At 34.6% G+C, this 25,237-nt stretch overlaps 1 protein-coding gene across 1 annotated transcript in view; it reads right to left on the reverse strand.

The window, feature by feature from the left end:
• The window catches only part of TMEM232 (transmembrane protein 232), a 220,643-nt gene that overhangs the window by 135,040 nt on the left and 60,366 nt on the right, over positions 1-25,237 (reverse strand). Inside the window, exons 10-11 of the mRNA XM_023547505.1 lie at positions 20,277-20,455; positions 4,911-5,158 (exon numbers count right to left, since the gene is read on the reverse strand). Of these exons, the coding sequence (XP_023403273.1) occupies positions 4,911-5,158; positions 20,277-20,455 (427 nt within the window). The remainder of the gene's footprint in view (positions 1-4,910; positions 5,159-20,276; positions 20,456-25,237) is intronic.

Genomic DNA, 25,237 nt, shown 5'->3' on the forward strand with positions numbered 1-25,237 from the left:
GAGACCACTGTTCTCCTCAGGTTCTGGGGGTGTGAGTAGGCTATGTGGCTGGCTGTTTCTCCCTGAGGAAACTGCAGCCGAACACTACCACCAGTCCACTGCCGTTGCTCCTGGGAATGGTGCCTGGGATTTCCCAGCGATTCAGGTCCGGCAGCTCCTCTCCACTTCCAAACCATCTCCCTCCCCCTACCTCTCAGTCCATTTTCTAACTTTGCCTTTGATGTTCAGGGCTCCTAGCTTGTCATAAATATAATCGTTTCACTTGTTTTTTCAGGTCTTTGTTGAAAGAAGGTTCACCAGAAGCATCTGACTACTCCACCATCTTGGTCCCACCTACTATTAATGTACCCTGATTGCATGTTTGATCAATTTAAGATTGCAGGAGTTGGTAAAAATCTTCAAATTCCTCTTACCTGGTTCTGAGCCCCTGGCATTTCCAGCACTTTACTCTCCTCAGAAGGCTTGGCAACTGAGCCCAAGACGTTTATATCCCCACTTAAAAGGCAGATTTCACACTTAACATTGTAAGAAGGCAAAGTAGTAGAGTAGCAGGCAGGGTCCGTTCCCCAGGAAAGCAAACCCAGTCCTTGTCCAAATGCTTCCCCAAACCCCAACTCACCTCTGTATGAGATAATGAGACATGGGGACCATGCACCTCTTTTTGCTGACAAGTGGCTTATAAGTTTCTCCAGTAAAGCCTGTTCTTTAACCCATCTCATGGGACATTGTGTCATTTACCTTCCCTATTTTTTTTTTTTTTTTACCTTGCCACCATTCAGTGAATGTTAGCTACACTGACTCCTATTATTTTAGACTACAGGAAACCTATGAGAGTCAGAAAACTTGTGAGACCTGGAAAAACAAGGCAGTACAGTCCAGTTCCAGCTCTCATAGGTTTCACTGTATTTGAGTTTTCCTTCTCTGCACAGTTTCTGGCTTTTGCAGGTTTTACTGTATCTCCCTTTGAAAAGGAAGCTGCAGAGGAGGTGCTTAGCCTGGGTGCAGCCACCTAGTTTATAAAGTCAGCCATGTAAAATTTCATGCCCAAATGACAGCAGACATTCTGTCCATTCTTGTTTTTGTGGGGTTCTCTTCCAAGTGCTAGTCTGAGGAATAAAGTGTTCTAGCATAAAATTTTGAGCTGTGTAAGTATAATCAGAAATAAGGTTTTAAGTTAGTGTTCTCGTTATCCTTGACATATGTGCAAATAAAAGTTAATTTTTTCTGAGTTTTAAGGATTCAAGACATAAGCTTAGAAAATGCATTTACAAAAAACCTCACATGCAAAAAAAGCGCAGCCGTAGGAACTGGCTTCTGAAAATTTGGTCTTCAGAGTTTTGAATTCTCAGCCTGAAGGTAAGCTTAAGATAGTTCTATTGACAAAGAGAGAAGAGGGAAATACTATGCTTTGAAGTAGAAATATTATAGGCCTGGTTTTTAGGCTGCTGCTTTTATGATATAGTAAAGAATCATTCTTTTTTTTCTTTTTCTTTTTTAAGAAATACTGAGGGGCAGAAAGAGCACGCATCTAATAGCATGCCCAAATAACTTAAAGCAAAGGAAAAAATATTCAATAGACAGAAGCAAAATGATCAATTTTTGTTGAAAAATTGTATCAAGGAGAGAAGTCAAATCTGTAAGTCATTCAGAGCAAAATATATGTTTATGAACATACAAAACACAGAATCCCTACTTTTAAAGAATTTATAAGCTAAAAACAGAGGGATGAAAAATATTTTTGGAAGAAATTATAAGTCATGAGATATGGCAGATGTTTCCTCTATAAGGAAGTCCCTTTTTTTCTTAACTAGTAAATTTTCAGATTTTCACACTGAAGTATGTTTTAGTGCTCCAAGACAATAAAGAAACATATAATCTTAAGTTTCCTGTCCTGCTACCTTTTAAAACTGCCTTGTCTTCTGTAGGAGACTTTCTAGCTGTCTTTAACTTGCTATTTGTTGAAAACATAAAATACCGATTTCTAAGAACCAGATGAGGAATTGGGATATGACACCATATATGAACACCTTTCGGGGCGAAATGAGCTGAGCACACTGTGGGCTTTAAATTATGCCTTTGTACTTATACCTGTGGGGCTTCAGCACACCCAGGTTTTCAGTAGCTCTATTAATTCTTGTCTGTAGGCCTGGAAGTGGGAGGAGGTGAAGAATTAACCAAAGGAGCAAGCTGTGGGACTGTTGATTAGCTGGAGAATCAAGCAAATGGAATTAGAGTTTCCTGAAGTTAATGTGTAGTGATCATATGCATCTTTCAATGCATAACTTAGATGTAAATTTGCTTTTCAACAATGGAAACAAAAATTAGGTATATTCCATGCCACTAAGAAGCAGCAGGAACTGTTCAACCAGGCCTGATCTAGCCTTTGTCTTGATATCATGGCGCTGCAGCCCTATTCTACTCCCCTCTGTTCTACCCAGATTAGTTTATCCCTGACTGGAGCTGGTAATATGCACAACTCCAGTGGCCACTCTTCACATACACTACAGAGTGAATGCTGCCCCTGGAGCTGTGCAACACTGACGTACTCCTGCTAATGTGGTTCTCACAGCTGCTGTGCTGCTGTGGCTCTCTCATTTGGGGCAGAGATGCTCCATATTTCATTGATGGAGCCTGTAATGAACTATGAAGAAATGGATACGCAGATAACATTTTTTCCAATGGCCAATGATGAATGATTGTCATTTACTTAGTGAGCTGTAGGCTCTGATAAGAAGTTTAATTTACTAGTCCCTCAAAACCCAGAGGACTCTTTGCATCTTAACCTTATTCCTTTCCTCTTTTGTCTCATTCTTCTGTGACTTTGCATATTCTCTTCCACTTCTCTCATACCTTGTGCACACCCCTCTATTTGTATCTTTCATTTTCAGTATGTCTCTCTCCTTGCTTATATCTTCTCCCTTTCATTTTGGTCTCTTTCATCTTTCTTCCTCCTTATAATTTTCTTTCTCCTTTTTGCTATTCTTTTTTTTTTTCCTTGGGGGTGGGTCCCAACCATTCCCAATATGTCTCCTCTTCTTTCTCTCTTTTCTCCTCTTTGTCCACCTACCTCCTCTGCCTTTTTACCAACTATTCACCCTTTCTCTGGCCTGTTTCTTTAATCTCCTTTTGTTCATATCAGTTTCTCCTACCTTCCTGGTTTCTTTCTGTTGTTTCCTTAACTTTTTATGATGGAAAAGCAAAGTAGACCTGTTTAATATTTTTACTGTAGCCCCAGATTGATTTTTCTTCCATGTGTGTGGTTCTTGAGAATACACAGAATACATTTGGAGTTTCTTAAGTAAACCTCAATATCCATGACATGTAAAGCTATCATTTTCACTAAACCTTGATCATGGCTTAATTTTACAAATATGTACAATATATGTTGAAGAATATTTTTGAAATATGTATTCGTGCACATGATACTGCTTGAAGTCTAGGCTCTGTGATCATTAAACTAAAATCTACATATTTCCATCATCTGTTTTAGAATTGGGGAAAAGTGCTTAAAATTATGTCAACATTCTTCTCAAATATGTGTCTAGTTTTCTATTGACTGTGTGAGCAAAAGAAGAGCCTGTTTACTTGGCCTTGTTTCACCCAATTATCACATCTCCAAGAAAGTCTGCATTTGAGCAGCAGCAGCCCCATGATTTTGGAACTTAAATAATAATTTAGAAATAGGCTGAGGAAGAAAATGTCCTAAATGATTTGGCATCTGCTTCAAAAACTTAGAAAACCAAAAAAAAGAAGTGACAGGTTCATACAGACAAAAACAAAAATATATGAGTTAGAAAATAGAGCTAAAAGACTATATTAGATTTTTAAAAGAAAATAAGGCAAAGCTAGACAGATGCAACTTATGAGATGGACAAGATGTTGAAGGTACAATCAACAAAAAAGAAATCAAGAGTATCAACAATCAGTGAAAAGAAATCAGGAATGACAAAATCAAAAAAAGAATTAAACTATCAGTTACAGTCTTCTGAGAATATACTGATCAACAGAGCATCAACACATATCAAGAAATAAATTGTTAAAAATATAGGAGAAAGCTGACTGCATTGTGAATTTGTCAGAATTAAACAGGAAAAAAGCATAACACAATAGACTTTTTAAATGACTTGGATTAAAGAATAAATCAAAAGTTTCTGTCTCAAATCTTTACCAAAGGATCTAAACATATAGAACAGGGCCTGTGTTATATGTCAACAGAGTGATTCTTCACCTAATTTTTAATCTGTCAAAGGCTGACAGTATAGAAAATATCTAATTATGCTAAAATAGTAATAGCAATCTTAGGAGTGTCTAAAATGAATCTACTATTGAAGAAATGGCAAAATAAATTTGAAAACGATTCACTTAAATAAATCTTTCCTAAGTGCAAGAGTTTTCCAAGGCCTTAGAAGCAGATATAAAGACATTTATGGGGGAGGTGAAACATAAAATTTAATAATCATTGCCATCATTACCACTTATTGAACGTCTATGTTCAAGATATTGAGTTAGACACATTACATGCATACACACATATGCATATATATACATAGTGTGTGTACACATGTATATAAAATGAATAAAAAAAATTTTTTTTAAATGAATACAGACCTGAAATTTTGAAAATTTAATGATACAGCTTCTATTTTTAGTCTATTGCACTTCCCACAAAAGAATTCCATAACACTGACTTGTATTATATAATAATACCTATTTTAAACATGAGGAAACTGTTTCTTAGAAGAAAGTAACTCACTCATGATGGACTATTTAGGAGGTGGTAGAGTCAAGATTTCAACTGAAGAAGAGAAGCTGAGTTAAATAATGTGGCACATGATTCTACATGGTTTCTGTGATTTTGAAATGTAATGTATTCGAATAGCAGAACGACTTTGAATAGTGCTTCAGCTTACCTTACAGTGAAATGTAGAACTCTCTTCTTCATAGGATCCTCCTTTTTCTTAGGATATTTCCTTTGAACTTGTTTTATCGATAGTTTCTTCAAAGGAACGGCACAGGCATCAATGGAGGGAAAGAATAGTTTGGAAAGTGTGTTGGCAATTCTCCATCCTATATACTTGGACAAAGTTTCATCCCCAACATTTGGTGGAACTTTTGTACCATAACTAGTGAAAGGATCAGTTGGGTCATTTAACTCAGCCTGTGGAAAGAAAAGAAAAAGGAACCAGTTTAAATAGAATTCAGTGTGAAAAAAAATGACCTAAAATTCAATAAAAGATAAAATGTATGTTGTTATTTTCTCTAACTTTTCACTCTTCCAGTTAAATACAAATAGCTTTTTTAGGAAAACATTAGGTCTCACAAAGATCTAAAAAATCCTAACCATAATGGAAGAAACAATTAAGCATTAATGAATCCTGCCTTAAAATTTTGAGAATTTAAGATTACAATTTCTATTCTTAATTTGGTATCTTTCCCAAGCCATAATTTAATAAGCATCTATAGAATTTATTTAACAAGAAATGAGACAATCAGTTGAAATAACATACATGTTTTATTGACTCAGATTTTCATTTCTCTGTCTACCATCTACATTTCCCTTGAAGTCAACAGAACATTTCTATGGAACATTTGTGCTAAGTGGAAAACAAACAAGGGCTTTGTGTTTAGTTTAACCTGAAGATTTTCTAGGATTTAGATTTAGATTAAATTGAGTGTGTCCTAAGACCAAAAGAAAAAAAAAACTAACCAAAAAAAAAAAAAAAAAAAAAACCCACAATTTTAAGCAGTCTGTTGGAAAGAGCTATTTTCTGAATTTTTCTATTTATGTTACAATGCCCAGGACTGATTTTTAATTATTTCTTCCTTCGAAATGGCTACAGGCATATTTCCTTGGCTGGAACCCATAATAATAAATGAAGCTGTAAGTTTCAAAATGTAATGTTATTAATTTTTTTGGTCATAATATGTTCATATTAGGAACTCTCCTTCTTATAAGTTGGATGATGCTTCCTTTCATTTAAGTTTTTACATTTTTTATTGAATATTATCAATCTTCATGCTGCTCATTACCAGTCACTCAGGATTCATTTTATACGCCTACCAATCCTAAGGTAGAAAATAAAGGAAAGGAAAATGTTTTTCTGCATATGAATGTCAAGCTTAATCTCTTTAGGATTCCAAGACCAGGCGTGGCTTAATGAAATTACTGCTTAAAAATTGATGATTGCATTTTCTAGACAAAATTACAGTGGAAAAATTAGAACAATCTTATGCACAGATTGAAAAAAAATCAAGGATTGAAGCAATGAGGAAAACAGCAGAAGGCAGGTAGGTAAATGTAGATTACTGTGAAAGCCACAGAGAGTGGGAAAGAATAATGTGCAAAAAAAAAAAAAAAAAACCCATAAAAAGGATAAAGCAAAAATCATGCAAACATGTAAGCACACACACAAAAAATACTCTAAAATGTTGACCCAAAATAGCTTTCATGACAGAAAAATCAACACTGAAATTGAGGAAAAAGAGATTCTAATATACATATTTTTTCTATTTCAGAAAAATAAGCACTTTATACCTAGCCTTCATTGAAATACATTAATTCATTCTTAAAATATTTTTTAATTACCTCTGGATGTTGACATCAGTATAATGTTTATACTGTTCCCAGTTGCATATCTTACTTATTAACTAGGTAGAAATCATGGAAAGAGGATTCAGTTTGGAACAAAAAAAACAAATTTTGTCTCTGGCTGGCTGTTGTGACTTTGAAAACATCACTTAATATTTTAAATTTGCAGCTTCATCTGTAAAATGGTAATCACACTACCTTTATTGTTTATTCTGCTTACCTCCCCTAGGTTATTTATTCATAAGAAAAGATACTTCAAAATCATAGCAACATATAGTATTGCTCACATATAAGCTATTACTATGAGCTTTTTAATTAGTAAAACAGTGATAAGTGAATAAATGAATGAGTGAATGAATGGCCAAAGACAAATAACTGTACTCATGATATACTTTTTGGTTAAATGCCTTGTTACCAGAGGTAGCATGCCTTGCATTACAGAATCTTGATGTTCTTTTCATCACGCCTTCTTTGGCTATACTCCTTGCAGGAGTCCCTCCTACACTGATAGATCCAGGTACCAGCTCTCTCAATTAGGACAATGAGGGCACTTACACATTTCAAGATCTGTCTCTTGTTGAAACTGTCCCTCCCTTACTGATGTCCAGGGCATCTGAGTTATGGAAATGCCTCAAAGGTAGACTTGTCTTACCTATAAAAGGGTTTATTTGTTTGCTGTTTGCTTGTTTGTTTCCCTGAAAGAAGTGGGTAGGAAAGAAAGGAACTTTGCAGTTCGAAAGCTCTGAAATCAGATCTGGCTCTTCCACTTGCTAGCTAAGAATGCAAATTTGGGGAATTTAGTCAACCTCTCCAAGTCTATGTTTTGTGTTTAGCTTTGTTCTGTCTTATTTTTCATTTGTGATATGGGGACAAAAATGAACACCTTTCATATTATGTGAGCACTAATTTAAACCCCATAGGGTGATCTGCCTAGCTGAGAGTGAGAAGCTTCTTTCAGATCCTCCCTAAGACAGAGTACAACTGTTTTAGTCTCTGAAGCATCTTCCTTCTTCAACCTAGAGAAAACTTGACTCAACCTCTGCCATGAAGAGAACAATTTTGTTAAATTGCTCCTTTTATATTAGCAAATTTATCAAATGGGATCATGACTATACTTCTATAGTCACCCCTTTTAACTAGTTTTCCTTTTCTCTTAAAGCCATTATTATACCAAAAAAAAAAAAAAAAATCAAACTCATTGCCGTCAACTTGATTCCGACTCATAGCAACCCTACAGGACAGAGCACAGCTGCCCCACAGAGTTGCTAAGGAGCACCTGGTGGATTCAAACTGCCGACCTTTTGGTTAGCGGACGTAGCTCTTAACCACTATGCCACCAGAGTTTCTAGAGCCATTATTATAGTATGTCAGAATTCAGAGACTTAAGTGGCAAAAATACACAAATATATGTCTATCCTTCTTGGAAGCAGACCTACACAAAATATTAACGACCATCTCTTTAAAATAGATTCCAAATTACTGAATTTACTACCATTTAGTCTGCCAACAGACATACCTTAAATTCCATCTTTAACCGTTATTTATATATTTAAATTTTAATGATGGGTCCCTATTTCTTAGCAATGCCTGCATAGGCTATAAAATTCTGGATTTTCTTTGTTAATGGTGTTATTGAAACTTGATATTTATTTTTTTATCAAGAACCAAATGACATCTTTTTAAACTTTTTCTTTTATTGAACCTTAGATGAAGGTTTACCGAACTAGTGTCTCATCAAATAATTAGTACACACATTATTCTATGACATTAGTACACACATTATTCTATGATATTGATCAACAACCCCACAACATGTCAACACTCTCCCTTCTCAACCCTAGGTTCCCTATTATCAGCTTTCCTATTCCCTCCTGCCTTCCAGTTCCTGCCCCAGGACTTGTGCACCCCTTTAATCCATGGGCCTGTTCAATCTTTGGCTGAAAGAGTGAACCTCAGGAGTGACCTCATAACTGAGCTGAAAGGGTGTCTGGGGGCCACACTCTCAGGGTTTCTCCAGTCTCTGTCAGGCAGCAAGTCTGGTCTTTCTTTTTGAGTTAGAATTTTGTTCTACATTTTTCTCCAGTTCTGTCCGGGATCCTCTATGGTGATCCCTGTCAGAGCAGTCAATGGTGGTAGCCAGGCACCATCTAGTTGTACTGGACTCAGTCTGGTGGAGTTCGTGGTAGATGTGGTCCATTAGTCCTTTGGACTAATCTTTCCTTGTATCTGTAGTTTTCTTCATTCTTCCTTGCTCCCAAAGGGGTGAGATCAGTGGAGTGTCCTAGATGGCCACTCACAGGCTTTCAAGACCCCAGACACGATTCACCAAAGTAGAACCAAATGACAATTTTTTAATGTGTGTTAATTTTACTGATTTAGTATTAATATTGGAAAAGTGTTATTCTTGAAGAATATTCCTCTCTCACACATATTCTGACCACATACAGGGCCATATGCCCATCCTTTTGTCTTTACATTAGGCTTAAAGATAGGAAAAATAATCATGGGTGTAGGTTGGCAGGAAAAAGATGGATAAATTAGCATAAAAGAAAACTTCCCAAGGAATTAGAATGTTGTAACAATACAAAAAAAAAAAAGTCTTCAGAGTTCTGAATTTTTCCTTCAATAATTACAGAAACGTAGCAAATATCCCAACATTTGAACTAGCTCACGCTATTCTTGATATGAGAGAAATGGGGGAAAGAAATGGATTTTATGCCATTGCAGCATAGTTTGTAGCAAATTCTTTTTTCTTCTTTCTTTTTCTCTCTCTCTCTCTCCATTTAGATGTCTCCACCAGTCCACATGCAACCTCATCACTGGAGATTACTTTGAAAAAAATATTTTCCTATTAAAGTTTAAACATTAGTGAATCAAAAGATTATTTCCTGCAGGGGTTATGAAGTCTCACAAATGTGGCATCACGTGTACTTCCTTCCTCCCCAAATAGTAATTCTCAGATCATCTTTTGCTTGGAAGCATGTCTGAAATGCACAATCTCCAGCCCTACCCCTGTAAGCACATTAAAGTTTAAGAAGCACTGGTATAGCACATTAAGTAAAGGACTAAATAGGAATACTGGTAGTTGTGTGATCTACTCCAAGTGACATAACCTCTCTGAGAATGCATCTGTATCTCTAAAATAAGTGACAATAATACCCCCATTCACACGGTTATTGTAAAGATTAAAAAAGAAAATTGAATGTATATTCTAGCAGAGTGTCTGGCACATAAAAGTTCTTCAACAAATGCCAATTTCTTTTTTATATTTAATTTTGGGGAGAGCACGGTCTAGTGGAAATAGCCTTTGGGTTAAGCTTACTCATAGGTACATCTACCAGCAGGGACTTATTTTAATCCCTTTTCAACTTAGATTCCCCATCAGTATAGATGGTGATGATGCGACAATGTAAGATACTTAGCACAATGGCTGGCACATTGTAAAGGCTCTAAAAATAACATTTCTCTCCATTGAAAACTGCGTGTCTGTGACATCAATACGTTCTTGATAAGTATTTAAAGGATTGTACTCTTCCAAAAATACACCACCCTTCCCACACGCAGAGTCTGCGTTTATTTCAAAAAAGCCATGTGTGTAGGAGGAGAGAGATAGGCGCTGAGAGAACAGAGACTAATAGTGTTGTTCTATTTTCCTGCTCTACAGAGTACTTTAGGAGTATGGAAATATCATTTAAGAATAAAAACAAATATTATTTTAAAGATCTCACCATGAAATGTTAACCACAAAGTGCTTTACCTAATGAGTCAAAGGTACTCTGAATAAAGTCACATATTCATTTCAGCTGTACATATTTCTTTCTGATATTTTAGGTCACATACCAGATGGCAAAAAGCACTTATACATGATGACTTTTCCTAGATGTGCCAACATATGCTGCTGAATTGCCTATATAGAAAATCCTTGCTCATTGCAAGTCTCCCTGGAAGTATTTCAAACAAAGCACATCAATTAACATTTGTTTATTATGCCACTGTGAGTATATGACAGTTTTTGATTTCTTTCCCAAATACCAGGCAACAGTTGGGTTTAAACTGAATTTGTTAAATGAAGGGCTCACATTTAGAGATCTATTCAGAATTGTTTTTCATTTCAAATATGCTTGTTAAGTATCACACCTCTCCTCCAAACTCCACTAAGCAACCAATTTTATGAACAGAAATAACAGGGGTGGTAGATGATAGAATATTATTATGAATAAAAATATAAGATACGAGAGTACATAATGTAGCTGGTAATGGATTTACCAGTCCTGAAGTTAAATTGAGGTACAGAATATAAAATTTTATTTAATAGTTTACCATATGAAGTACAATTTATTTTTAAAGCATAAAGAGAAAATTTCTTAATTTAATTCCATAAACATTCAAGCATATTCAAATCTGTACAGTAGTTTAGGATGAAAACTATGTCCTACTGTGAGTAGGTAATATGACTATTTTCTTATATGAGGAAAGGTTCTGGGAGTAAGATGTTAGGAAAGATAAGAAAGAATAAAGGTTAGTCTATAAACATAGTCATTTGTGTTAACTGAAATAAGAGTGAAATAGATATTTTGTTTTCGATGAAAGCATCTGTGGCACAAGTCTTCACCGTATAGGTGTTTTTAGATGTCCTCTATTCACGCAGAGCAGGGAAGCAGCACCTAAACACAGAGTTTTTACCACTTATGACAGAAAGCTTCTATCTACATTATATCACAGAACTTATTGCCCAAAGAAGTGTCACAGGCCAATAATATAAATTGCTACAGTGGAATTTTGGAATTAAAAAATTTATTAAGGAAAACTAAGGATGTGTATAAAAAAAAATTTTGGAGCTTTAACACTAAATATATTTTGTCACGATAATGCCAAAAAAGCAAAGAATGAAAGAAAAGAAAAGAAACCCAAGTTTATCATGCTCTTGTTTCAATATAAAATTAAACACATCTGGGAAGATGACTTATCTGTAGAAAGCATTCTGAGCATTCCAGATAAGAAAATATAATTTTAACAAATTCAAAAATATTTGATCAAAAATATTACACCTAGAGAATAATGTTCTCATTCATTGAAATCATTTTGGTTTGTCTTATTTTTGTATGTGGTGTTTAGTTGTTTAACCTATTCTCCTTCATAATTATTAACTCCTATAAGAAGGCAGCTTTTAAAATCTTAAATGAATATGAGTGTACTTTTACTAAGAGAAATTAGGCCTGGAAGGGAATGAGTCTCAGCTGTGGAACTCAGGAAAGTCAGAAGATCATATAAGAGTAACGAAGAAAAGAGTAACAAAGAGTATAGAAAGGACACAGAGGGAATAACTGAGACCTGCATAGATTCTAATCCCTTTGGTCTTCTGAATAATTAAGTATGAAGAACTTAAGGCAGTTACTTAGACATTTTCACTTCTGAACCTTGTACAGATGTGTTAATATACTATTTAAAATTAGGAATATACCAACTAATATTCAACTGAAAGACTAGGCCAGATGCATAAAAATGATGTAAGAAGAAACATTTCCCAGGAGAACAAACAGAGTAATTGATTAGACATTTCACTTTACATCTTACTTATTACAACACAGATTTCTTAGCCAATAAACTATCCTTCAAAATTAAATTGACAAAAAACATTTTCAAAGAAATGAAAGCTGAAAGAATTTACCACCAACAGACATTTACAAAAAACAATACAAAAGGGTTTTCTTCAAGTAGAAGAAAAATAATCCCACATGAAAGGTCAGGGATTCAAGACAGAAAGATAAGCACAGACAAATGTAAATATGTGGATAAATCTAAAGGAATATAGAGTGTATAAAAGAATATAATATACTGATATCTGTAAAGACACACACACATACACACGAACACATTCAGATACACACACCAATTAAAATACTTAACAAAAAGATTGTTTAAGTAAGGAGAAATAAATAGAGTTAAAATATTTTAAGACTATTTTATGATCTAAGATAAAGTAAAATTTCTCTCCACTAGAATCTGATAATTCAAAGATTCATGTTGCAGTATCTGGGGTAGACAATAAAAGAAAGTATAACCACCAAACAAATGAAGAGGATGGGGTGGACTGATAAAATAAAAAAAAAAAAAACTTTCTAAAATAAGGCAAATAATAAGAATTAAAAGAACAAAGACCAGGTGGTACAAACAGAAGGGTAAATAAGATGATGTAGAAATAAATACAAACAATTGTAAAAATATTAAATGTAATAGAAAAAAAGAATCTAATTTAAAGACAATATTTTTCAGGTTTTAAAAAAAGAACACTGCTTCTCTAAGAGATATATATATATGGATCCAGACATCTTGAAATAAAAATGAAAATAGACATCCATGCAAACACTAATCAAAAGAATCACTAATCAAAAGAAAGCTAGTGTGGTTATATTCATAACAGAAAAGGTAGACTTTTTAGAAAGAAGAACATTTCACAATGATGAGAGTATGTCCACTGATTATAGAATTAAAACATAAATAAAAAGCATAAACATAACACCAAACAGCTTCATAAATTAGTAGAAGCAATTTAAAAATATTTTGAACTGAATGATAATTAAAATACTATTTATAAAAACTCTCAGGATATGCTTAAAATTATATGCAGAGGAAAATTAATCATTTTCAAAATCATACATAAGAAAAGAAAAATGTTACAAATCAATGACAAGAACTACATTTCAATAATTTTAGAAAAGGAGTAACACATTACATGCAAGAAAATTAGCAGAGAAAAATAATAAAACTAATATCAGATATTAAGGCACTAGCAAAAACATAATATAGGTTATTAAGAGATCTGAAAGTTGGTTTTTGAAAGACTAAGAAGTTCATAAATCTTTGGCATGATAGACTAAAAAGAAAACAAAGGCAAAAAATAAGAGGTCAGGAATGAAGGAGAGGAAATCACGGCAAATTTTAAAGACATTAAATATATCATAGGATATTATGAGCAACTTTAGAAAATAATTTTGAAAATATAGATTAAATGGAAAAATTCTTAGAGGAAAGCATCCTTATTAAAATTGATGCAAGAAAAAAAAAAAAGCCTAGAAAGATAGCTATTTAAAAAAATCCTTAATTAGAAACGTTTCCGCAAAGAAATATCTGCAGCCAAATAGCTTCGCTTGTGAATTTTACAAGATTTTTAAGGAAGAATAGTATCTTGCATGTCTATCAACAATACAATACATAAATTGTGCTATATTCATATAATAGTATTCTACACAGCAATGAAAATAAAAGTACAGCTATAACGACATTGATGAATCTAACAAACATTATGTTAATTGAAATGTTGCTGTTGTCAGTTGCCGTTGAGTTGATTCCAACTCATGGTGACCCCATGTGCGCAGAGTAAAGGCTGCTTCATAGGGTTTTTAAGGCTGTGATCTTTTGGAAGCCTCTAGGCCTGTCTTCCAAAGCACCATGGGTGAGTTCGAACTGCCAACCTCCTGGCTAGTAGTCAAGGGCCTTACCATTTGTGCCACCCAGGGACTCCTGTTGATTGAAATAAGCCAGACAAATACTACATACTGCATGCATTCATTTACATAGGCAACAATAATCAATAATGTCAGAAGTCAGGGTAAGTGGCTAGCTTTAAGGAGAAGGAGGAGATGCTGATTAGAAGGGGGTATAAAGGGAATGTCTGAGTCTTCATAATATTTTTGTAAAACATTCACAACACTTTATTACTTTACCTGGATTACAAGATTGTATTCACTTTGTAATAACTCATAGAGCTGTATACTTTTAATTTGTGGAGCTTTCCTCCTATTTGTGTTATGTTTCGATAAAAAATTAAGAATAAACGTAAGGATACAGAATGTCAGAAAGCTAATTGTGTGGAAAATATACATACCATGCATCAGTTTGTAGTCCCAAAAAGTAAGAAATTGCTCAAAACAAATACAAACACAATGATGTGCTTTGTGAAAGAGAACAAAAGCCAACAAAGAACTCGTAATGGCCAAAGATGGAACAATTTTAGCAAAAAATTAAATAAAATAATGTTGGATTGTAACTTAATATATAAGAAGATCACAATTACATAAATAAAAATCAATCAATTAATTAATCAATCAATCAAATGGGAGGGAAATGACAAGTATTTCGGTGGAGAAGAATTTCAAATAATTTATGTAGAAATTCTGCCCTTACAGGGGAGAAATATAACTTCCCACTCCTTAAATGTGGGCTACACACACTGACTTCCTTCTACAGAGTACAGTATGAAAAGGGTGAAAAAAGTGCAGTGGAGAAATATGACAAACAGTACCTCAGCCAGGCAATCAAGACTAACATTGATAGTGATAAATCAAGTTGACAGTATATACCCTTGAAAAGATGTCATAAGAATGGCATTTTATCTCTGAAGTCTTCCTCACACAAACCCATAAAACCAGTTACCATAGAGTTGGTTCTAACTTATGGTGACATAACTTCAGTCTAATGAGAAACACATTAGAAAAATCCCAACTGAGGGGCATTCTGCAAAATACCTGACCAGTACTCCTAAAAAAGTCTGAGAAACTGCTACAATTAGAAGTTTAAGGTATTTGATAACTAAAGGTAATGTGGTATCCTGGATGGGATCGTAGAACAGGAAAGAGCATTAGGTAAAATCAAAAGAAATCTGAAGAAAGCCTGTGCTTAACTTAACAATAATTCACCAATATTGGCTCATTAATTGTGACTGATATACAGTATTAATGTTAAGTATTAGTAATAGGGAAAAGTTGATGCGGGGTAAATAAGAACTTTCTATACTTCACGATTTTTCTGTAAATCTGATGCTATTCTAAAATAAAAGCTTTATTTAAAAAATATGTACCATACAAGTACTAAACAAAAAAAGCTGGTGTAGTAATATATGTTGTTGTTGTTAGGTGCCCTGGAGTCTGTTCTGCCTCATAGTACCCTATGTACAACAGAACAAAACACTGTCCGTTCCTGCATCATCCTCAGGATTGTTGTTATGCTTGATCCCATTGATGCACCCACTGTATAAATCCATCTTATTGAGGGTTTTCCTCTCCTTCACTGACCTTCCACTTTACCAAGCATGGTGTCCTTCTCCAGGAACTGGTACCTCCTAATAACATGTCCAAAGTTTAGTGAGACAAAGTCTCTCCATCCTTCCTTCTAAGGATCATTCTGGCATACTTCTTCCAAGACAGATTTGTTCATTCTTCTGGCAGTCCATGGTATATTGAATATTCTTCACCAACACCACAGTTCAAAGATGTCAATTCTTCTTCGGTCGTCCTTATTTATTGTCCAGCTGTCACATGCATATGAAGTGATTGAAAATACCATGATTCGGGTCAGGTGCACCTTAGTCCTCCCAGTGACATCTTTGCTTTTTAACACTTTAAACAGATCTCTTGCAGCCAATTTTCTCAATGCAATGTGTTTTTTGATTTCTTGACTGCTGCTTCCATGAGTGTTGATTGTGGATTCAAGTAAAATGAAATCCTTGACAACGTTAATCTTTTCTCCGTTTATCATGATGTTGCTTATTGGTCAGTTGTGAGGATCTTTGTTTTCTTTATATAGATATGTAATCTATATTATAGGCTGTGGTCTTTGATCTTCATCAGTAAGTGCTTCAAGTCTTCTTCATTTTCAGCAAGCAAGGTTGTACTATCTGTATATCGCATGTTGTTAATGAGTCTTCCTCCAATCGTGACGCCCCGTTCTTCATATTGTCAAGCTTCTCGGATTATTTGCTCAGCATACATATTCCCCCACAGTATGACAAACTGACAGATGCATGGGGACCATGAGTATTACCTAACATAAACTGCCAAAACACTAAATAAATTTAAAATATATATTAAAGAGAATAACTCTACCACCAAATTCAGTGAGAATAAACAGTTTTCCCCAAAAACTATTTCCTCCATTTAGCATTTCTATTTCCGTGAAACCTTTCTACATCCCTAAGCCCTTAGCTTGGTAACTCAAACATACCTTTCAAATTTAATGCCCACTCCTCTTTAATGCCTACTCCTCTTGAATCCAAACCATTTTCCCAACAAGGCCAGTCAACCCATGGCTCTTCCTCTAGCATAGCTTTCTTTGATCCTGCTACCTTTCATCATTTTATCTAACTCATTTAGTTTCCAGCTCAAATACTACCTGAAGAAGACAATAATCTAGTCCTCACTATTATAAGATAGTTAGGGACCAAACATTTATCTGAACTACTACTGTATGCAATGAACTTTGGTGAGGCTAGGTACATATACACGCATAATATGCCATTTGTATTGTTCTTTTTAATTATTTCTCGTGAATATGTCTTCTGGATTCAACTATAAAACTTATTGTGTGTACAGGTCATTTTTAGACATTTTTGCATCATCCATAGAATTTAGCATGGCAAAATAGACTTAGTAAGTACTTAAATACATGTTTATTTCATATTTTGCTTTTCTGGTAAAAAATTTTATAATTTTTTTTTACTTTATATATTTGTAGCTTCTTAATATTAAGGAAATTCAAACTAACATAAGTGATATTTCAAAGCCATCACCTAGATGTTTGATAGTCTAGGGTAGAAATCATATATTCTATTGTTGAGCAACCCAGATGTTTGTAACTAACAAGTCCATGGGGAATTGTACCCTTTCGTTAATCTATCTAACACAAATTAAACTTTTCTTTTTTAAAAATGTATTATGTCTCAAATTCATACAACTGCATTTATAAACTTGTAATTTAGATTATTTGCTGAGGAAAACTGCCCACAGCTTTGAGGAGGCAGCTTTTCCCTGGTCGTATTTTGAGTGCCTTCCATCCTGGGGTGCTCATCTTCTGACACTATGTCAGACAATTTTCCACTGCTATTCATAAGATTTCCACTGGTCAATTTACTACTTAAGAGGAATGAAAGCATACTTTAGAAGTCTTTTGACTAAGCATTGAAAGTAATTAGCACATGTAGCAGTTATGCTTTTGTTTAATCTCTTATTCTCAATGCAGACTGCTGGAGTAATAAGGTCTTTGCTTGGATCTAATACCTAAAAGCTATTTGCTATGTCTGATTGCCTGACTTATGAAATTCAAATGTAATTATCTATAGATATTTACTAAAATCTTGAAGAAAGAAGACTATCTTATACCAAATAAGTGGGTCTGAAAACAGGCATATAAATACGATTCCAAATATAGAAATGACAAACTTGAGGTGGCTTATTTATTTGTTTAGTTACGTATTACTCATTATAATCCATTTGAGATTGGAGGTAAATTTTGAGATTTTTGTATCCATACAAAAATAGATACGAAACACTAATATAAATAATTCTAAGAATCATGGAAACAGGAAAAAAATAACACTAGGGATGAAATGAGAGGATAGGTATTCACCCATATCGCCTGTCACTTCCATTAGAAATTGGCCAACGATTTGACTTTAATTTTCCATCAGCTCCAGTAAGGAATTTTTATAATAAAACCAGTTGCAAGATTCATTGAGTCCATAAGACCAAGGAGAATTTCCTTTCTAAGGCCCAATAAAGGAGATACTGAGTGACCTTTAAAATAGATTCACTAATTATATCCCCCCCCCCACCTTTTTCTTTCTGTGTTCCTCAATTCAAAGTCAAGGATTAAATGGAAGCACAGTTACATAAAAGCAATTCCATGACATCGAAAGCAATGTAGTTCAAGGAGGAGCTATCTTCCTATAAAGAAAAAATAAATAAATAAAAAGCATATCTAGGGGAAAGGATGGACTGCTTGTATCTTAATAGTCACCCATAAAGATTATTACTTCAAATTGAATTAACAATTAAAACAAAACAGTTTAAGGTTTAATTTTCTAAGATTCTAGAGTGTAGATACCCTGTGTTGTTAATAGTGGCAAGTCCATATGTTTGACAGTCAGCTGGACAGAGGAAAGTCGTTAATTGAAAGTGGAACTTGTTAATTTATATTATATATTTATTTATAAATATACTTTATACAAATATATATATAACTAAGTATATATAAATATATTATGTATTAACATTTGCATTATATATTTATAATAGTTCTATAAATTACAATTCACACCTATGTTTTAGAAGGGGAATTGTCTTAGATTTCTTTAGCTCCTCTGGATTCATGACGTCTTAGTCTAATTGATTTATGTCTATGATTTTTAAAAAAAAAATCATCCAACCTATAATTATATCAGTAATTTTTGTCTTCTTTTCACATTATTTTCAAAGTTTTCCCCTTTGGGCAAATCCCTTGTTTCATAGAGTTTGATCATTTTTACAACAACAAGTGATTTTTTTCTTTTTTTCTCTGATTTATTATCAAAATGTACCATAGTGGTCTAAGTGTTCATATTGCTGAAAAGCAGGACATTAAGAATGTTAGTAGAATTATATCTGTGAAAGCTAGAATAAAACGGAAGCTTTCAGTGACAGAAAAACTGTGCTTCAGGATAACAGACTAACCAAGCTCAAAATAAGACTTAGAGATGGAAAAAAAAAAAAGTTTGATGGCATTTTGAAATAGTATAGGATAGCATATGGATAAAGCATCTCTAGAAAATTGTATCTGTTTTCAGTGAAGAAGAGATAGCTAATTTCATAAGAGTTTTCTCTGAATATGAATAAAAGTATATAAAACCAAAAAGCCAAACTCATTGTCGAGTCAATTCCAACTCATAGAAGACACTACATGACAGAGTAGAGCTGCCCCATAGAGATTCCAAAGAGCAGCTGGTGGATTCAAACTGCTGACCTTTTGGTTAGAGACTGTAGTTTTTAACCACTATGCTACCAGAGTTTCCAAAATATATGTATACAGATAGTCATTAAAACAGAACTAAAAATAAACCCCCCAAAAAACAAGAATTGTAATATAGATTTTTAACTTTAAGAACAAAAACCTTAGTTTTAGTGAGTCCAACATTGTAACTTAGTGTCAAATGCTGAAATGGAAAACTTATCAATAAGAAAACTAAATAATTTATTATCCAAACTCTGACAGTTTTGAGAGTGAATTATTAATGCACTGCTAATAAAAAGTAGGATAATAGGCATGAACCTGGGCAAATTGAGATGTGTGGTCAACATATTTACAAATGTCTCCAAAACGCACAAACCCAAAAGTGAAACCATTACTTTTCCCACAAATGAATTTTTCTATTTGAGCTGCTTAGTCATAAGAGTGCCAAGTGTTGGACCTGCGGAGATAAATGTGACTACCTAGGCCCACCTGCATCAAACTTGGATCTTAACTGTGTCCAGTTTCTTCGAAGCACTGTCAGCACGAGGTGGTAGAAGTACCTCTACGCATCTCTATGCTAGCTATAGTCTTCAAATTAGAAGTATGTGTTATGTTCATTTAGATTTCCATTACTTTCCATACTTCTTTGTCACATTCTAGAAAGAGGGTGATGAGTCAAGCCTTAAGTTATGTTTCCCTAGATTTGCTAAACTTATTTGTTTTTCTCTTAAAGGTTTTTGGAGGCCTGATTTTATGGCACCATCTGCTTTGGAGCTCAATCTTCTTATCTTTAAAGAAAAATAGTTCAGTGTTAAATTATAAAAATAGCCTTCTCAACTGGAGGTGGAAAATCTTTTTCCATAGAGATAAATGACAAACATGCCTCTTGATGACAGAAGTGCCAATTTATTACCAGTGTTTTACTTACCTGAGCTATCTTCACTGCAATACGAATTCGTTCATCTTTCTCATGATCCTTTGTTTTCTGTAATGTTTGCCATATTGTGTTCCTAAGCCCATCCTGTTCCTCATCTCCTCGAAGTTCCCAGGACATTCTCACCAGGTTATACACTAATCCATAGTATCCAGTCCAGATCAGTTGATTACCTATTTAAAAAGAAGCATTCTTTGTGAAGATATCATTTTATTCACCTTGTCAATGCATGTTTGTATGAAAAAGAAGAAAACTGATTTTACCAAAATTATAATAATATTCAAAAATTTGGAAATTCTGAGCTTTAGAAATTTCTGATGTCACACTGCTTTTACTTCTATAATTTTAGAAGATCACAGATCATTTAAATATTTCTAACCACGTGAAAAAATGAACTGCACTAAGTAATGTAATACCTCATAAATTTAAAAGCTAAACAGGTAAACTATAGACTATACTAGAAACAAATCCTTGAAATTCAAGTATAGGAGGATTTTTTGAGGCAATATGAACACTTAGACCACCATGGTGAATTTTTATAATAAATCAGAGAAATAGGAAAAATATCACTAGCTGTTGTAAAAATTATCAAACTTTATGAAATATGGGATTTGGCCAAAGGAGAAAACCTTAAAAATAACCACTATGCCACCAGGGTTTCTGATTTAGGAAGAGATTAGAAAAAATAAATTTGGAGAATAAAATAGACTGCAAAGGGGAGATGGAATTAGTTAGCCAAAGAGAAACATGAGAGTACTAAGTAGGTGAGAAGCAGGTAAGAAAAACAATAGGAAGAGAAGCTTCAGAAACTGAGAAGAAAAACTTTTAAAGCCAATTAAATTCTGCATTGCATTTTTCCTCCAAATCTTGGTGATAGTCACTGTGACGTTGGATATCACCAACACCTTCTTGAATAAAGATATCAGCACAGGCTGAAAAGTCACGATCCTCAACTCCTGTAATCCAATCTTTTTTTTTTTTAACAATCCAGGCTAAAAATAATAGTTACTATTATAAAGAGCATATCTGGAAGTACTGTGCGCCTTAATTCTAGTCCTCAGTACAACCCTGCTGAGTAGATATTATTCTACTAAGAATAGTAGACGGGAACATCAACTTGTGAGCTTCATCTTGGTGAGAAACACCCCCGGCATCATATAGCTGATGAGTGATAGAGCTAGGTGAAAGTTGGTCTAATCTTGTCTCATGCAGCACAGCCTCTTCAATTCAGGCACATACTTTTTCTTCTAATCCCCACTTCCCATTCTATTCATAACCTGTTTCCACTGAGTCTATTGTGACTCATAGTGACCCTATAGGACAGAGTAGAACTGCCTCATAGAGTTTCCAACTTGCTCTCTTGCAAGTTCAAGTTGAAGAAAATTAGAAAAAGTCCATGACAGCCAAAGTACAACCTTGAGGATATGCCACATAAATTTAGAGACCATCTCAAGAATAGATTTGACACATTGAGAACTAATGACCCAAGACCAGAGGAGTGTGGAATGACAGCAAGGACACTGTACATGAACAAGGCAAGAGGTCATTAAAAAGTAAAGAAAGAAAAGAAAAAAACAGATATCAAAGGAGACTCTAAAACTTGCTGTTGAATGTCAAGTAGCTAAAGCAAACAGAAAAAATGATGACGTAAAAAAGCTGACCCGAAGATTTCAAAGGGTGGTTCAAGAAGACAAAGTATTACAACGAAATGTGCAAACACCTAGAATTAGAAAACCAAAAAGGAAGAATACACTCGGCATTTCTCAAGCTGTAAGAACTGAGGAAAAAATTCAAGCCTTGAGTTGCAATATTGAAGGATTCTATGGGCAAAATATGGAACGATGCAGAAAGCATCAAAAGAAATGCACAGAGTCACTCTACCAAAAAGAACTGGTTGACATTCAATCATTTCAGGAGGTAGCATATGACCAAGAACCAATGGTACTGAAGAAGTCTAACCTACACTGAAGACGCTGGTAAAAAGCAAGGCTCCAGGAAATGATGGAACACCAGCTGAGACGTTTCAACAAACAGATGCAGTGCTGCAGGTGCTCGCTTGTCTATGTCAAAAAATTTGGAAGACAGCTACCTGCTAATCGATTGAAAGAGATCCATATTTGTGCCCATTCCAAACAAAGGTGATCTAACAGAATACAGAACACATCAAAGAATACCATTAATATCACAGGAAAGTAAAATTTTGCTGAAGATCATTCAAAAGCAGGTGTACCAGTACATCGACAGGGAACTGCCAGGAATTCAAGTCAGATTAAGAAGAAGACATGGAAACAGGGATATCACACCTGATGTCAGATGGACCTTGGCTGAAAGCAGAGAATACCAGAAAGATGTTTACATCTGTTTTACTGACTATGCAAAGGTATTCGACTGTGTGGATCATAACAAAACATAGACAACATTGTGAAGGATGGAAACTCCAGAACACATAATTGTGCTCATGCAGAGCCTGTACATAGATCAAGAGGCATTCGTTCAAACAGAACAAGCGGAAACTGCGTGGTTTAAAGTCAGGAAAGGTGTGTGTCAGGATTTGATCCTTTCACCATACATATTCAATCTGTATGCTGACCAAATAATCTGAGAAACTGGACCATATGAATAACAGGGCATCAGGATTGGAGGAAGACTCATTCACAACCTGCGATATGCAGATGACGCAACCTGGCTTGCTGAAAGTGAAGAGGACCTGAAGCACTTACTGATGAAGATCAAAGACTACAGCCTTCAGTATGTATTACACCTCAGCATAAAGAAAACAAAAATCTTCACAATTGGACTAATAAGCAACATCATGATAAATGGAGAAAAGATTGAAGTTGTCAAGGATTTCATTTTACTCAGATCCACAATTAATGCCCATGGAAGCAGCAGTCAAGAAATCAAACAATGTACTGCATTGGGCAAATCCTGCAAAAGATCTCTTTAAAGTGTTAAAAAGCAAAGATGTCTCCTTGAAGACTAAGGTGCGGCAGACCCCAGCCATGGTGTTTTCAATAGCTTCATGTGCATGCAAAAGCTGGACAATGAATAAGGCAGAGACCAAAGAAGAATTGATGCCTTTGAATTATGGTGTTGGCAAAGAATACTGAATATACCACGGGCTGCCAGAAGAAGGAACAAATCTGTCTTGGAAGTACAGCCAGAATGGTCTTTAGAAGCAAGGATGGAGAGATTTTGTCTCATACTTTGGACATGTTATCAGGAGGGACCAGTTCCTAGAGAAGGACACCATGCTTGGTAAGGTAGAGGGTCAGCAAAAAAGAGGAAGACTTTTGACATGATGGGTTTACATAGTGGTTACGAAAATGGGCTGACACATAATAATGATTACGAGTACAGTACAGAGCCAAGCAGTGTTTCATTCTGTTGTATATAGGGTCACTGCGAGTTGGAATGGACTCAATGGCACCTAGCAACAAAAACAACCATAAATCACTCTCTCCAAAAATAATCCACATTTTACCTGACTCCTATCCATTCTCCTACATCTTCCGTGTTAGGAAGCCTCCTCTAATTCTCCACGGCTAGACAGGTGCCTTACACTTACTTTACCTAAATTATAATTAATTATAAAATATTGTAATTGCAGATTTTACCCATAGATCCTAAAGCACTGGAGGATAGGGATTTTTTGTTCGTTCTGTTTTGGTTCGATTTTTTTCATTCATTGTTACACCCCTAGCACTTAGTACAATGCCTCTCACATAGTAGAACAAATCTGTTCATTAAATGAGAGGAATAGACAGGGTGCTCAGCCATTTCAGTTTGCCTGAGACTGAAAGGTTTCCTGGGATGCAGGACTTTCAGTGATAAAACAGGGCATTCCCGGGAAAACCAGGCAGTTGATTAGCTTAGAAGTAGGACACCCAGCAGAGAGGCAGCTACAAGGAGAAAGGGAGAGGATGATAGCAAGGATCCCAAATTGAGCTGAGATAAAGAAACTGATAAAGTAAAATAACTAAAGATAAAATGGAGTCAGATTTAAAAAGGGCCTTCAAAAAATAAAGTCATGGTGGGTGTTTGAACACTGGAGTAATGTTATGTCTATATTTGTTCAAGCAATAAGCTGGGAAGTGATATAAAAGTTTTATGAGATTATCTAGGTCTTCACTGTGATGGTCAGCAGGAGACTAGAGAGGTAGGGACAAACATAAGGTATGTGGAGACGATCTAAAAAGATCTCGCAACTACGGGGAGGTTAGGGAATGAAGGAGCATTTTTAAGCCTGGGAAAATAATGAAAACACAAAAATGAGATTAGGTCAAGGGGTCAGTTTTTGGAGAAAGAAGATCAGTTTATTTGGAATATGTGGTATATGAGGGAACTAGTTTTCAATGTCCTATAGCTCGCTGTAAAAACATGACTAGAATACAAATACAACAGTATGAGTGAAGTTATTAATTTGTGTGTGACTCATTAGCAGAAAGATAATGCTTGAGTTCAATATGATAAAAGAAACAAGAGTTTTTGAACTAGTAATACTAGAATTGTGAGCCTCAGGAATTTTTTAAAAAGCAGTTTTTAAACAGCTATAAGTATAACATATTGTGGATTTCAACTTATTTATAGATTACTTACACAGATTCTCAACTTCTTTAAATTCAATAATGATATATAGAAATATATGCAAACCACTTTTCTTCATGTAATTTTAATTATTGCTTATTGAACAACAATATTTTGTAAGCCCACAATAGTCAAATCATCAAACTGAATATGGTACATTTTAAGAATCAACAAAACCAATGATGAATCCATAAAATATCTTCTGGTAACTGCATTCCCAAAACTCACAATTTTTTTTTAAAAACATCATTGATGATTTTAAAAGTGAGCTATTCACCTGTTCAGTTAAACTCCAATTAAGTGCTGCTTAAAAATAATATTTGTTGGGGAAAACTATCACATCCAATTGACTGACAGTTAATGAAGGA

Source organism: Loxodonta africana, chromosome 2, assembly GCF_030014295.1.
Source record: "Loxodonta africana isolate mLoxAfr1 chromosome 2, mLoxAfr1.hap2, whole genome shotgun sequence".
NCBI lineage: Eukaryota > Metazoa > Chordata > Mammalia > Proboscidea > Elephantidae > Loxodonta > Loxodonta africana.